The 15,590-nt window shown below is 41.3% G+C and overlaps 1 protein-coding gene across 3 annotated transcripts in view; it reads right to left on the bottom strand.

Moving 5' to 3' along the window:
- Positions 1–15,590, bottom strand: part of SNX9 (sorting nexin 9) — an 89,463-nt gene that overhangs the window by 24,996 nt on the left and 48,877 nt on the right. For all 3 annotated transcript variants that reach the window (XM_036247851.1, XM_036247850.1, XM_036247849.1), the window contains exons 5-9: positions 14,954–15,119; positions 13,048–13,198; positions 10,216–10,300; positions 7,832–7,957; positions 7,594–7,711 (exon numbers count right to left, since the gene is read on the bottom strand). In XM_036247851.1, the coding sequence (XP_036103744.1) occupies positions 7,594–7,711; positions 7,832–7,957; positions 10,216–10,300; positions 13,048–13,198; positions 14,954–15,119 (646 nt within the window). The remainder of the gene's footprint in view (positions 1–7,593; positions 7,712–7,831; positions 7,958–10,215; positions 10,301–13,047; positions 13,199–14,953; positions 15,120–15,590) is intronic.

The following is a 15,590-nucleotide window of genomic DNA, read 5'->3' as shown; positions in this document are numbered from 1 at the left end:
CTCAAAAACCAAAAAAATAGAAAAAGCAATTTTTCCATAATGCAATAATGAAAGCTGTTACTCTAGAACTTATGACCATCCTAAAACAGAGCTTAATAAGTCATATTTATTTTAAAAGTAGAAAATCAGCTTAATAAGCCTGATATACCAAATATCAAATGAACACTAGAATTTGTATAAGCCTACCAAACAAAGTCACTATCAGTTAAAAAGCTTCTGGTGATGGAAGTTCCACTCCAATCAAGTGAGGCAATAGGCTAATCCAGTCCCCCCCCAAATAACTGTAAACCCAGACAAGCAAAACAAGCAGGGCTCTGGAAATCAACCGAAGGCAAAGAGCCTTCTGTTTGCAAAACTGCTGAACTTCAGGCAAGAACAGTGGAAATCTGTGGCATTCTGGCTTGGAGCGGCTCCTGTCTTCCCCTGCGGCCTGCCCCTCTCCTCCCTCCCTCTACTTGGTCGACATGGGGGTTCTGCCAGGATGGAGCAGGGTGTGAAGACTGGCAGCTGCAGCTTCCCTCACGGGACCTGGAGCAGTGGGAAACGCCCACGCTCAGCGGTGGTGGCAGTGACAATCCAGAAGCTAGTGAACAGGGAGGGCCAACAGCTCCACTAGCCAAGGTTACATGGTTGAACCAAGACTTTGCAGGCTAAGGCTGAGTGCAGAAACGTGGAGATGTGCTGGGGTCTAGGCCAAGCATGCGCTCCTGGCCAACTCTGAGGCTGCACATACATGTGAAGGAGACACAAAAGGGCCCGCGAAAGTAAAAGCCAGAGCTAACTTGAAAATTACCTGAGCTTTGAATGTGCTTCCCTACTCACACCCAGATCCACTGGCAGAGGACAGAAGGTCGGCTCACCACCGATATACACAGACACAGGTGAACCCTAAGAAACAAACTAAAACTAAACTAATAAAATAAAATACAGTAAAATAACTAGCTGCAGGAGAGACGAATTTTAGACATTTAGCACAGGCAAGTTATTTATAAAACAGACAAAAACAGAAAACAGAAACAACAAATTTCAGAGTTAGAAAAATCAGAGTCCAGAATTGATCAAATATATCCTCTAAAATGTTCAGTTTTCAACAAAAACTTAAGATACTGTAAAGAAACAGCAAGGTATGACCTGCACTGAGGAAAAATGCAGTGAAGAGAAACTGTCTCTAAGTGTTTCCAGACACTGAATTTAGCAACAAAACCAAAATAGCAGACAAAGAAGCTTCTATAAATACATTCAAAGAACTAGAGAAAGCCATGTTTAAGAAATTAAAGAAAAGTATGACAAGGAATCAACAAATAGAGATTCTTTTTTTTTAATTATTATTATTATTTTTTAATCCTCACCAGAGGACATTTTTCCATTTTTTGTTCAGGTAGAGTGGGAGGGAGAGAGAGGAAGAGAGAGAGAGAGAGAAACATCAACGTGAAAGGGACACATCGAGTGGCTGCCACCCGCACAACCGACCAGAGCCGGGGACAAACTGCAACCGAGGTACGCGCCCCTAGCGGGAACCGAACCCGGGTCTCTCAGGACCACAGGCCGACGCTCTAACCACTGAACCAAACCGGCCAGGGCAACAAATAGAGATTCTTAAGAAGACAGAAATTATAAATCAAAATCAAATGAAAAATTTGAAGCTGAAAATACAGTAACAAATTAAAAGTTCACAGCCAGGGTTTAAAAGCAGATTCAAGACGGCAGAAGAATGAGTGGATCTGAAGATAAATCAACAGAAGAACAAAGAAATAAAACTAAAGTAAAATGAACAGGGCCTCAGAACACATCAAGCGCACCAACATACTTGTGATGGGTGACCCAAAAGGAGAAGAGAAAGAAGAAAAATATATCTGAAGAAATAATATGGGGAAATTTCCCAAATTTGATGGAAAATATAAGGTATCCACACTAAGATATAGCAGAATCAAACTGCTGAAAGACAAAAACAAAAAGAAAACTTTGAAAGCAGCAAGTGAAAAGCAATTCGTCATGTATGGTGGGGTATGGGTGTATGTGTGTACGTATTTGTTTGATCGATAGAACAGATTGATTGGTCATCTGACAAAATGGAAGCCAGAAGGCAATGGAAAAGACATGTTCATACTGAAACAAAAACTATCAGACATGAAATCCATAACCAGTAAACTTATCCTTCAAAAGTAAAGGCAAAATGACAATATTCCCAGATAAACAAAGTATGAGAGAATTCATTGACAGAAGACCTGTATCACAAGAAATAGTAAAGGAAATTCTTCAGGCTAAAGGGATATCGTGTCAGGTAAGAGGAAATTACCCAAAACCACAGGGAAAAATGAAGAGCACAAAAAATACGTGGGTTAATAGAAAAGACTCTGTAGGTATATTTTTTCTAATTGCTTCTTTTAAGTTCTTTAAAGGACCTAAGAGTATAGAAAGCAGTAATTATCACACTACATTGTTGGATGTATAACACACTTAGAGATAAAATGTATGAAGTATATGATGATGACAGCATAGAGAGGGAAGAGAAGGAAACTATATCGCAGAGAGTTCTTATTAATTTTATTAGAATTAAGTTAACAGTAATCTGAAGTTTACTGTCATGTTACAAAATGATGTATATTATAGCCACCAAGGCAACTAGCAAGAAAATAACTTTTAAAATTTAGTTTTAAAAATGAGAGGAATTAAAATGGCACATTAGAAAGTATTTAACACAAAAGAAAGGCAGTTGAGGAGAAACAGGAACAAACAAGACACAGCAAAATGGTAAATGTGAATCTAACTGGGTTAATAATTACATTAAATATGAATAGTCTAAAAACGAATCAAAATGCAGAGATTGTTAGACTTAATAAAAAAGTAAGATCCAATTATATTGCCAAAAAGAGATGTACCTTAGATTCAACAAATTAAAAGGTTGGAAAAAGATACATCATGCAAACAGTAACAAGAAAATTGGAGTGGCTATGTTAATAGACTAAACAGACTTTAACAAAGGAAACCTTACCAGAGACAAGAGGGTGGGCACATTTCTTAATGATAAAAGGGTCCCTACATCAGGAATTTACAATTTACAATTACAAATTTAATGTATACTTAACAAGAGAGCCACAAAATACATGAAGCAATAAGTGACAGCTGAAAGGAGAAATAGTCTGACAGCAGTAGTAAAGATATCAACACCTACTCTCACTGACTGACTGCACTGGAAAGAAAATGGGCAAGGACATAGAAACCTGCACAACACTATCAACAACTCAGCCTCATTGATAATATAGTAATTATTTCTAAATAAGCCATGGGTCAAAGAAGTTATAAGAGAAATTAGAAAATAGCTTTAACTGAATGTAAAAAAGTAATGTATAAAATGTTATGAAATATAGTTCGATCAGGACTTAAAGGAAATTTTGTAGCATTCAATACCTATGATAAAAAAAAAAAAGAAATCTTAAAACAATAATTTCAGTTTCCACGCTAATAAAACTAGAGAAAAAGCATATTATATACAAAGCAAGCAGATGAAAATTTATAAAGGAGCAAAAAAAGGAAAAATCAACAAAATAAAAAGAAAGAGAGAGAGGAGACACCCATTATCAAAATCAGGATGAGGGAGTAGCTATCACTATGAACAACTTTAAACTTGTACTCAACAACTCACATGAAATAATCAATTCCTAGGAAGTCCCAAACTACCAAAGCTCACCGAGAGGTAGCCTGAATAGCCTTATACCTATTTAGGAAATTCACACTTAAAGTCTTCCTACAAAGAAAACTCCAGGTCCAGATACTTTCAGCGGTCAAACATGCATGGAAGAGATAATATCACTTCTACAGTCTCTTTCAGAATACAGAGAAGAAGGAAATACTCCCAGTCTTATCTCATGAGGCCATAAATGGCCTGGTACCAAAACAAGACAGACATTATAACTATAGACCAATAACCCTCATGAACACAGACACAAAATTCCTCACCAAATATCAGCAAATTGAATCCAGATATATATATACACATACACATACACACAGAATAACACATCGTGGCCAAGTGAAGTTTATCCCAGGAATGCAAAGCTGATTCCACATATTAAGAAAAACCATGATTACCTCAATGGAGGCACAAAATACATTTGACAAAAATTACTATCCATTTATGTAGCAAATCAGGAATAGAAGGGAAGCTCCTTAATTTGATAAAAGAGCACCTACTAAAAGTCTAAAGCTAACATCCTATTTAATATTGAAAGACAAGCTTTCTCCCTAATATTGGGAACAAAGCAAAGATGTCTACTCTCACCATTTCTAGTCAACATTATACTGGAAGTCTTAGCCAGTTCCATAGGGCAAAAACAGAAACAAAAGGCACAAACGAGAAATAAAATTTTAAAAATGCAGCCTGGACTTCATGAATACTAATAAGTATGAGTCTTTTGAGATGAGTAATATCGACCCACATATAAAAACACTCATTACTGAAAAGACTGGCACTTGAGTAGCTGATGGGTCTGGACAGTTCCTGAACATTAAAGCACCTCAAATTCTGCGCTTACTAGGAGTAGAGATTAAGCACTACTTACATAAGCTTAGGCTGTGCAGAAAGTGTCTCATTTGTTGAGGCAGAAAAGAGCCCCCTCTCCCTCCCTGGACAGAAAAGACCCAGCATGGACCTGAGTTACACTGGACCCCATCACAAGCAAGTGAATGAATTATACCAAGAGTTCTTAGCCTGCTCATTGGTTGATTCTTATTCTTCCTTAAATTTTTCTGACATAGCTGGTTTATATCAAAATGATGATTTCAGGTGTTATTTTGTGCTTGGTAAGATTTTCATATCTTGTTTCTGAGAATTTGAAAAAGGGCGGAGGAGGGAATCTCTATTTTCTCATTTTTAATGAACCTTATTTAGGTTTTCACTAAGAATGTAAATATACCAGTTGTGTACCCAGGAGTGTAAAACCAAATCCATTCAATATTATTTCATAAAGAACAAAATCTATGAATAAATAAAAAATGTTAGCTGTTAAGTTTTTTGTTGTTAATCCTCACCCAAGGATATTTTTCCATTGATTTTTTTTTTTAAGATAGAGTAGACGGGAAGGAAAGAGGGAGGGAGGGAGACAGAGATCCATGTGAGAGAGACACATCAATTGGTTGCCTCCTGCACAACCCTGACCAGGGCCGGGGATTGAACCTGCAACCCAGGTTCGTGACCTTGACTGGGAATTGAACCCCAGACCGTTTGGACTGCAGGTTGGCGCTCTAACTGCTGAGCCAAACCAGCCAGGGCAGCTGTAAATTTTTCACGGACCGATCAGTAAGCCCACAGCAATGTCGTGACATCATCTGCCTGGCGTTCCTTTCTCTGTTGCCCAGGATTCAGGTGTGGGGAGTCTGCACAGGGCTGATCTGTGGCATCAGGGGCAGGAGGCAAACAGGAGGGGGAGAGATAAAGCGGCTTCTGTGCTTTTCCGTTTCCTCGGCACATCTCCCAGGCAGTGACCCGAAGCTCGGCTCTCACAAGGGGCTGCTGCTTTCTGGCTTTTCTGTGACATCCCCTGGCTTCGGGCCTGAACTTTTGTTGCTTTTGTTTTTAAAAACAAACCTTAACATTGGAACAGAACCATGATGCTTTAAAACAGAACGAAGTTATCTGATTCAGAATCAACCATGTATTAAAACCTAAAATCTCCTCAGCTCTAAAATAACTCATGAATCCATTTATTTCAACACTTTGGAGCACATACTGGCCCAATCAAGTTGATAAAGGAGAAAATAACATTCAGGACACGGACTGAAATTTGCAAATATGGAGAAAGGCAGACTGAAGTTTTCATGAAAAGAAACCTAAATTTTTAAAAAGAAAGTGGTAATTTAAAGCAATAAGGATGACAGGAGGGAGAGTGTGAACCAGGCATAGAACGCGGGTACAGTGACACCCGAGAGGAAGGAGGCAGCAGTGCACACCAGCCTGGCCACCCCAGCTCGGCTTCCACTCAGCTGCCCCTGCCCACAAGGCTGCTCAGGAGTCACCCAGATGAGGGCGAGAACGTGCTTATCTGCCGGCAATGCAGCCCCAGTCTCCCTTCTGCTGTGACAATTTGAAAATTGGGGGAGCCCTGGCCGGTTTGGCTCAGCGGTTAGAGCGTCGGCCTGCGGTAAAGAGAGACCCGGGTTCGGTTCCCGCTAAGGGCACGCACCTCGGTTGCAGTTTGTCCCCGGCCCTGGTTGGTTGTGCGGGTGGCAGCCACCGATGTGTCCCTTCACGTCGATGTTTCTCTCTCTCTCTTCCTCTCTCTCCCTCCCGCTCTATCTGAACAAAAAATGAAAAAATGTCCTCGGGTGAGGATAAAAAAAAAAAGAAAATTGGGGGAAAAAAATCAAAACAATTTTTAAAAAACAAATGTCTCCACCTCCTCAAAAAATTTCAGAGAAACAGAAAACAAAGATCAAAGTCAAGTTTTACGAGGAACAACACGTTCCCATCCTGAGGTTACGGATTCTAACTACAGAGGAGTTGGTCCACGTCTCATAATGAAGCAAGCTCTGCAATCAGATCAGACCCCTTTGGTGGCAGTACTGAGCAGGGTGTGCTCAGCAGTGAGGCGTCCAGGCACACAAGACACCGCATGGAGGGACAAACTTCACTACAGCACTCAAGGGTCCTGAGCAGGCTCTGCCATTTGGTTGGTTAGGATTATCAGTTCCGCCCTGGCTGGTTTGGCTCAGCAGTTAGAGAGCTGGCCCGCGGACCACAGAGTCCTGGGTTCAGTTCCCACTCGGCTGCAGTTTGTCCTCGGCCCGGGCTGGGGTCCTGTGGGTGGCAACCGCTCGATGTGTCTCTCTCACATGGATGTTTCTCTCTCTCTTCCTCCCTCTTTCCCTTCTACTCTGTCTGAAGATAAATGCAAAAATGTCCTCAGGTGAAGATAAAAGAAAAAATTGATAAGAGTTCTGAAGACATACACAGAAACAAATTCTCTCTGTGGATTTATAAGGGGCTCTGGTAGCACTGTGGGTTATTACGGGGGCAGGGCAAGCGGGGAAACATGACACCTTAAGTAAGAAAAAGCAGAGGCTAATAATCAATAATAAATAAAATAATTTAAATATGAATAGTCACTGAAATAACTGAGGACAAAACTTGGCAACTCTCTACAGTAACAGCAGCTCTGGGGCGTGTGCCTCCGCTGCTTCCGACTCCTAAAGAAAACACCACCTCTGGACGGCATGGATTCACATCGGCCGGCTCATAGATTTTTATTTCCATTTCGGGCTATTTGGTTTATTTCTTTTTTCTCAGGTATCATTTTTCACATTAAAAAAATTAATGTACTTTTATAGGAAAGGGTGTAGCAATAAAGACACAATGACTCCCGGAATTCAAGATATGTATATATAAGAACTGATCCACAATTTTATGAAACTTTCTCATTAGGTGTTCAGGTAACTTCCAAATATATGTACAATATGTATATGGCTGCATGTAGCTACTGTTCCCCACTCCTCCATCTGGCTCCGCTAGAGGACGGGAAGCACCCTCAGAGGTTACACTGGGACCCTCCAACCAGAGCCCTTACTCATCACGCCGAGTTCAGTGTCGCGCACACTCACCTGTGACTTGCTTGTCTGGAAGAGAAGGGATTGGAATGGCTGACCCAAACTTTACCAGGAGACGTTCATATAACCAGTCAAAGTGCTTATACCTGTGGTTTACAGATCGATTAGTATTCTACAAAGAAAGAGAAAGAGGAGAAAGAGTTACAATGCCAACTAGAGAAAATGAAGACAAAAGCCAATTCTAACCAGTGACACATAAGCATGATTCTGCTATGAAAATTCAGATACTCACAGTGGGTGTTAGCTGATATTCAATGTAGCTCTTCAGCCCATACATTTTGGAACCTTTCCTGGGATCTGCTACCACACAGTCAAAGGTAGAGGTAGGATAAACCCACATTGGGCCATAATCTCCAACCTACACAACATTCCAGGGAGAGTTAATTTTGTTACAAGGAAAAATAGTAAATAAAACTGATGTAAGGCATCAAATGATTCTCTTGTGGAACAGAAGTTCCCTGGGCGTCATCCACACCCTCGTTTGAGAGCAGGCACCTGAATGCTCTGCTCCCGCTGGGGTTCTGCCAGGCGAGCCCCTCTGCTCCTCACGTGGGCATTCCAGGCCACGCAGAGATGTGCCTACTATTTCCCTCCCCTCTGGGAATGCCAGATGGAACCTAAGTTCTCTCTCGGGCCCAGCTGTCTTAGTTATATGTATAAAGGACTAGTTTAAAAGAACTTCTTCTCTCTCATGGGCTGATAGTTTGAAATATAAAATTATACCCTTGGATGTCTGAACAATGTCAAATTGCCATCAAACTTTTTCAACACTCTCATTTTCTGCATACCCATTCCTAATTCTTTTTAACAGTGGAAGGAAGAAAAAGTGGGGTGGGATATGAAAGTTCAGAGGTTACTAGGTCAGGATGAGGACTAGGGTCCAGAGAATCTTAATAAGGGTCTAAAGAGAAGATCTCTGACAATAAGCTACTCTGACTCCCCAAGAGGGAGCCCAGATCTAGAAACCTCTTACAAAGTAGGAATCTCTAGGAAGCTCTGGGGAGCCTTCCAGTGATTGGGACCAAGGGAGGCAATTCTGATAGACTAGGGCCCAATACCCACGGGTCACATTTATTAGTGGGGAGGGTTACTGGGTCTTAAAAACAAGGAACCAGGTCTGTGCTCTGTCTTGGTTTCCTGAAGACTCGATGGCTTCCCTAGGCTTCCTTTCCACGCAAGAAGCCCACACAGGCAAGCCTGCTTCAGGGTACACGACCCAGTTCTACCTAAGATTTTGGGACAAATGCTGGGGTCCTTTAGCTCTGACGCTTGTGATAAAGCCCCCTTTGAGATCCAATTTAGGGCCACTATGTGGAGTTTTAAATTTAAAGGAAAAAAAAAACCCCAAAACAATGATATACATTTGGTGCTTTTTAAACAGTCTGGAGAAAATAAAAATAAATTAAAATAATTTTCAATCTAATGATGCCATTAAGAATATCTGTCTTAGCCCTGGCCGGTTTGGCTCAGCGGTTGGAGCGTCGGCCTGCGGTACAGAGAGACCCGGGTTCGGTTCCCGCTAAGGGCACGTACCTCGGTTGCAGTTTGTCCCCGGCCCTGGTTGGTAGTGCGGGTGGCAGCCACCGATGTGTCCCTTCACATCGATGTTTCTCTCTCTCTCTCCCTCCCGCTCTATCTGAACAAAAAATGGAAAAATGTCCTCGGGTGAGGATAAAAAAAGAATATCTGTCTTAGAATATCTCAGAAGATAAATACCCCAAATTTGCTTTGAGAAAAAAGGACTCCTGATCACATCCCTTCTCTCTGGAGGTTTCTAGGTTTCAAAGATGTAGGAACAAGTAATAAAGTAAGTCCAATATCATTCTTACAATTTTATCAAGTTTCCTAGGACCCAGAGATTACAGAACAGGAGTCCCCCCCCCCCCGAGTCCGTGGTAATCACACTCAAGGTTCCCCCATCTTAGAGTTGCAGGGTTAAGTCAATAGGATCAGAACATAGCCACAGTTCTCTTTTCTAGAATTTTATCTAGGAATATCAACTATACAAATGCTTAGACAGAAAATCTACCAGCAATCAACGTTTGGGTGAAATTAGAGACCATGCATGTAACGTAATATCAAGTTATTCTCAGACAAATATTCGTAACGGTGTCATTAACGCCCAGCGTTTCTACTAGCCAGCTCCTTGTTATGGACCCGGCAGCTGGCGTACTGGAAGAAAGACTAATTATCATCAATTTAGTGGAAACGCACCTTACTCTGATGACGTGCATGAACTTTGCCAGACAGAAAACTAAATATCTGAATTGGGTTTATTAGCCAAATAGATAGAGCTGGTAGGAAAACAGCATGTACAAGATACTTTCAGACACCTTAAAGATGAAAAATTATTAAAAGAATATATACTGTGGGTGTTGTTGGTTCAATTACTAAATCTGAAACGTAACTTTAAAAATATCTAAACAATATAACAACAAGCATTAATTTATGCTAATTATCTTGATTATTCTTAACATAGAAGCACATACTGTTAGCTATTTAGAGCATTGAAGTATTTTAAAATACTTTCCGAATGACTAGTAACCCTTTCAGCTTTAAAGCATATAAAAGAGCTTAATCCGAACACAGCAAACAAACAAAAATGAACAAACTTACGATGATAGGAATTTTCTCTTTGGGTTTTGCTAGTTGCTTAGCCAACAAATATTGTTCCATCCCAGGTTTTGCAAATCCCGGAAATCTAATCATGAAGACAAATGCTCATGAGTCTTATGTATTCCCTTAAAAGAATTATACAGCTCTCATCCACATTTACCTAATCCGACAATTTTAACCTTGTTCTGTCTCTCAGATGTATTAGAACTAGGAAACTGTGGTAAATGAAACCTAATGTAATCAGATTGTTCAATGGCCAATTAGTCATTTAATTAAGCTTTATCTTGTAAGAAAACAGTCTGACTCCAGAAGGTGTGATATTTATGATACTCCATTTGCTTAACTGGAACCGAAGACTATCACCCCACGGAGTGGAGGGCAGACCAGAGAAATGTCCCCCAGGTCACAGGAGATGCTAGCAAGCATACCAATGGGAACCAACCACAGGAGGCAATGGCCACACATCAGCATTTCTAGATCCAAATTAAAGCTGCCTTTCAACACATTCCCTCAGAGAAGCCACAATTATCCCAAAGAAGCTGCCACTGTTCACAAGCGCTCGTGCTATTTTCTTTTGGGAACTGACAAACACACCAAAAAACCCACACACAACACAAACAATTTATGAGACACAAAAGGAAACCAGTCTTCTTTTTTTTTCTTTTTATCCTCACTCGAGGACATTTTTGCACTTATCTTCAGATAGAGAGGGAGGGAGCGAGAGAGGAAGAGAGAGAGAAACATCAATGTGAGAAAGACACATCAAAAAAAAAAAAAGAAAGACACATCGAGTGGCTGCCACCCACACGACCCCAACCAGGGCCGGGGACAAACTGCAATCGAGGTATGTGCCCTTAGCAGGAATTGAACCTGGGTTTCTCTGGTCTAACCACTGAGCCAAACCGGCCAGGGAGAAAACCAGTCTTCTAAATAGAGACCTGAAACATAATAAAATTGGCTACTTCTAGAAATCAAATAAAAATCCAAAGCAAATTTCTAAAATTGGAGAAAACCTGGAATATATACATAGCCATCCAAAGTATTACTTCTAAAAGCAAGATTAATTAGGGTTTTAGAAAATTTTGCAGCCCTGGCTGGTTTGTCTCAGTGGTTAGAGTGTCGGCCTGCAGTCCAGAGAGACCCGGGTTCGGTTCCCACTAAGGGCACGTACCTCGATTGCAGTTTGTCCCCGGCCCTGGTTGGGTCGTGCAAATGGCAGCCACTCGATGTGTCCCTTTCACATCGATGTTTCTCTCTCTCTCTTCCTCTCTCTCCCTCCTGCTCTATCTGAACAAAAAATGCAAAAATGGCCTCCGGTGAGGATAAAAAAAAAAAAAGACAATAGAAAATATAGCAGATGCAAATTAGGACTGTTTTAATTTGGTTTCAACCTGAAATGAAATTTTAGAGCAGAAAATTCTTAAAGCCAACCCTTCACTTTAGAGATGAGGAAACTGAGGTCCAAGCAGGTTGTCCCACTTCCTCAAGATCACACAGCCCATCAGAGAGCAAGTGCGGCGCAGTGGAAAGAAGGCACGGGCAGTGGGGCCAGAGGCCTGGGCACCAGCCACACCCTCCCTTTCTAGCTATGAAACTTGGCCAGTCATGTGACTTAGTCTCTGCTTTCTCATTTTCAAACTGGGACAAGAGACACTTCCATTTAGATGGGTTTTAAATATATTCTGTATTCAGGTTTAAAGAACAAGAGTAACGTACATCACTAATGATCATACTGAAAACTTGACATTTGACTCTAAGAAACAGGACACTATCAATAACAAATGACTAATTTTATGATACAAGCAACTGAGCATGAAAATACATAATGGAAAAAATGAGACAGAGAGGTTAGAAAAGTGGGTAACTAAAAAATGACATTTAATCACTGATGCTATTTGAATATAATAAGGAGACTTGTAGGACTTGTTAAACTTATACATATGTGTGTAGATCTAGAACTAGAGTCTGATATCTAGACACATACAGCAAATATTAGGTTTATCATTTTTTTCCAGACATAGGTTAACTAACATTCTTTGGTATCTGCTTTGAATAATGGGCTTGGACCACAGAGAAAAAGTAACAGTGATTTTTGAAAATAAAACTTTAAACATAATTGCTCTAAGAAAGAGTAGTTGAAGATTCTTACGGAAGGCATAAACTACACCTCCTTCGAGCTACACTGACGTAAACTACGACTATCCAGAACTCTCTATCAGGAATGCCACCTGCTCTGTCCGCATCTACCACAGGCTCTCCCGTTAAGCAGTACATCTACAAGTACTGTTCAAAACTTTTTTTTAACCTAAGAGAAATATAGGTAAAAACAAAGTCTTAAACACATTAAGCACAGTAGTTGAGAGCATGTACTCAGGAGACTAAGGGACTGGACTGGAATCCTGTGTGAGTCAGAGCAGTCACTTAACCTCTCTGGGCTTCAGTTTGTCCCATGGTACAACAGAGATTACATGCACCACACAAAGGGATATGAGGATCACATAAAAACTGCACAATGCCTGGCAATATAAGCCATCAATAAATAGTAAAACATTTAAAAGAGAGTTATTTTTTATTTTCCTGTGACATCAGCAATGAAACCTTAATATGTCATGGAGTTGATAAAGGTAAAAACAGTGTTTGCAGATCATTAAATAGGACAAATATTTCCTTTAAAATGAAAAAAAGTATTAAAATAAGCTACCAAGCTAAGATCCAAACAAAAGTGAGCAAATCACAAAACTTCGTAAAATCACTGAGAAGAGAAACAGCCTCTTCGTATCTTATGTATATTCCCACACAGAGTTCCCACCTCCCAACTCCCTTTAAACCTACTTGTTGAGAGGCAGCTTCATGGACGAGGAGCCAGCACGGCTATTTCCACGCTGAACACCTCCTGCCTCGGCCGCCTCTGAATCCTTGAAGTAGGGGGAAGACGACTTGGGGTCGTCCCAGTCTTCATCCCAGTCATCATCATCACCAGTTGCTAGTGGTGGGCACCAAAGATGGTCAGTGAAGAAAAAACAAAGTAAAAAAGAAAATGGCTTAATTTTCTGATAAGAAACTACCAACTGGGTTGACCCATTTAAAAAAAGGAGAAAAGATGTACTATAGGAGTACAGTGTGGACATGAAGGGTATAGGTTCTGTAGTCAATTTTAAGGCTTGAACTGTAGATTCTGCCTTTTAGTACAAAAGACAAATTAGAAATAGCTTTAAGAGGACCGTCAATCCCAGTAACTTCACGTGAATACAGACTATAAAAATGATACACGGTGCCCGGCACTAAAGGGCTGCAGGTTTGATTCACAGTCAGGGCACATACCCCTAGAGGTCTCGGGATCAATCCCCAGTCGGGGCACATACAAGGGGCAACCGATCAATGTTTCTCTCACATCAATGTTTCTTTCTCTTTCCCTCCCCCCCCCCTCTCTAAAAAGTAAAAAATACACAAATAAAAACATATCCTCAGGTGAGAATTTAAAAGAAATTTTTTTAAGAAAATGCTACATGGTCCACAGGGGAGGCCCTCCAGAGGCCCACCCATGGATGAACCAGCTTCACAAGACACGCGACACGCAGATCAAGTACCCGTGCAGCCGAGAAGATCGGGGAGGACAAAGCACATGGTAGAGCTTGAAAAGGAATTTGAAGAGGAATTGTTCAACACTGATAGTAATAGAGATGCGAGAAGGGCAGTGAGGGGAGAGAGAGAAAGAAACAGGATGAGGATGGAGGAGAAAGGGAGAGGACAACGAGAGACTGGAAAAACCAGCACCAGCACCAGCACCGGCACCAGCACCCGACATGACCGAATCCCTGTGCCAGACAAGGCGCTGCCAGCTTCCCTGTCCCCTTCCTCCCCAGTCTGGGCCCGCGACTCCCATCTCTGATGGGCTGACATGTTCTTCTGCTATGAGGCAGGAAAAGGCCCTGGGATCTCTGCCCTGTGAGCGCTGCCATGAGAAACAAATGCCAAAACAAAAAAGAAAAGAATAAAGTATCAGAAGGGCGTGGGCGCGTTTCCCGGGCATGCCACGTTACTACAGAACTGCATGGCAGCAGTCTGTCTCAACATTTCCGCTCCGCGCACACTCCGGGCCCTGCCAGCAGTCCCGCTCCTTCCACCAGCTCGGACCCGGTACCCGTGCCCTTGCGATGCCCGAGTGCGAGTCCCTCACCACTCGGCACGTTCCATCTCTGGCACAATGTGCTCATTTAGGGATCATAAAAATAATGAGCAGATTTTTATTTTATTTAATTTCTGAACCATCACAAATATCCTTCCTTAATTAGTGAACTGTTTCCCCGTCTATAAATTTCTCTCCTGCCTCAGTATTCCCATTGACAGCTTGGGAGTCAAACAGGCAGTTAAAGAAAAGATGAGACTTCTAGGTCAGAAAGCATGAAGTGGCAGGTGATGCACCACATTCAGCCAGTACACACATGGTTTTCAGCCCAAGATTTAAAAGCAAATAAATGTGTGCTAACTGCCAAGATTTTAAGGTGTTCTTTTGTTTAATGAACCTGGCCCCTGGCAAGCATTTGAATTTGTAATTCCTTGATAGATAACTAAGCTTAGACTAAAGATCATAATTAATAACTACCTACAATAGGTCCAGACTACCAGGTTTGATAATAGTGAATAGGAAGAGCAATTCCTTAGACAAAATCTATTTTTACTCTGATGCCCTAGTCACATTTAGGGTGGGCCCCATCACCAGCAGAGCCCTCCTCCTCACCTGGTCCTTGGTAGGCCTGAGGATGACCAAAGGCGGTGTCCCAGTTATTTGAAGTGTTTCTTTGGGCTGCAGTCCCCTCTGGCTTGGCCCCCCAGCCGTCCGTGCTGTCCCAGTTTCCAGATTTGGAGGCGCTCCAGGCTGACCAGGGGTCACCGCCACTGCTGACCTGTTGTTAGGGTAAAAAGGGAGAAAGACTATTTGTGACTTCTAAAAGCATTACTCAATTCAGTAGGAATCACCTAACAATCGAATACAATAGGAATGCTGAAAGAAATCAATAGAAATGTAAAACAATTTGAAATTTAAAGAAACAATTTCAAACATGTAGGAAAGTACAAAAAGCAGTATCAACCCGACTGTACTGATGTTAACATTTTGCCATGTTTGCTTAGGAACTTCACAACCAGCAATAAAAAAACGTCCACTCGCACCTCCCTCCCTCCCTTTCTTCTTCCTTCTCGAGAAACCACTTTTCTGAACCTTGACATTCCTGGGTATGTTTATATACTGCCGTTGCATGTGTACACATTTACTAATAACTTTCAAAATGGAACTAAATAACATTATACTGTATATATCTCTTTGCAACTTTTTTTTCACTTAACATTACGTTTTTGAGATTATACATGCTAACAAT

This window comes from Molossus molossus, unplaced genomic scaffold (assembly GCF_014108415.1).
Source record: "Molossus molossus isolate mMolMol1 unplaced genomic scaffold, mMolMol1.p scaffold_m16_p_8, whole genome shotgun sequence".
Lineage (NCBI taxonomy): Eukaryota > Metazoa > Chordata > Mammalia > Chiroptera > Molossidae > Molossus > Molossus molossus.
The sequence above is the reverse complement of the archived record's forward strand: the minus strand, read 5'-3'. Positions and strand labels throughout refer to the sequence as shown.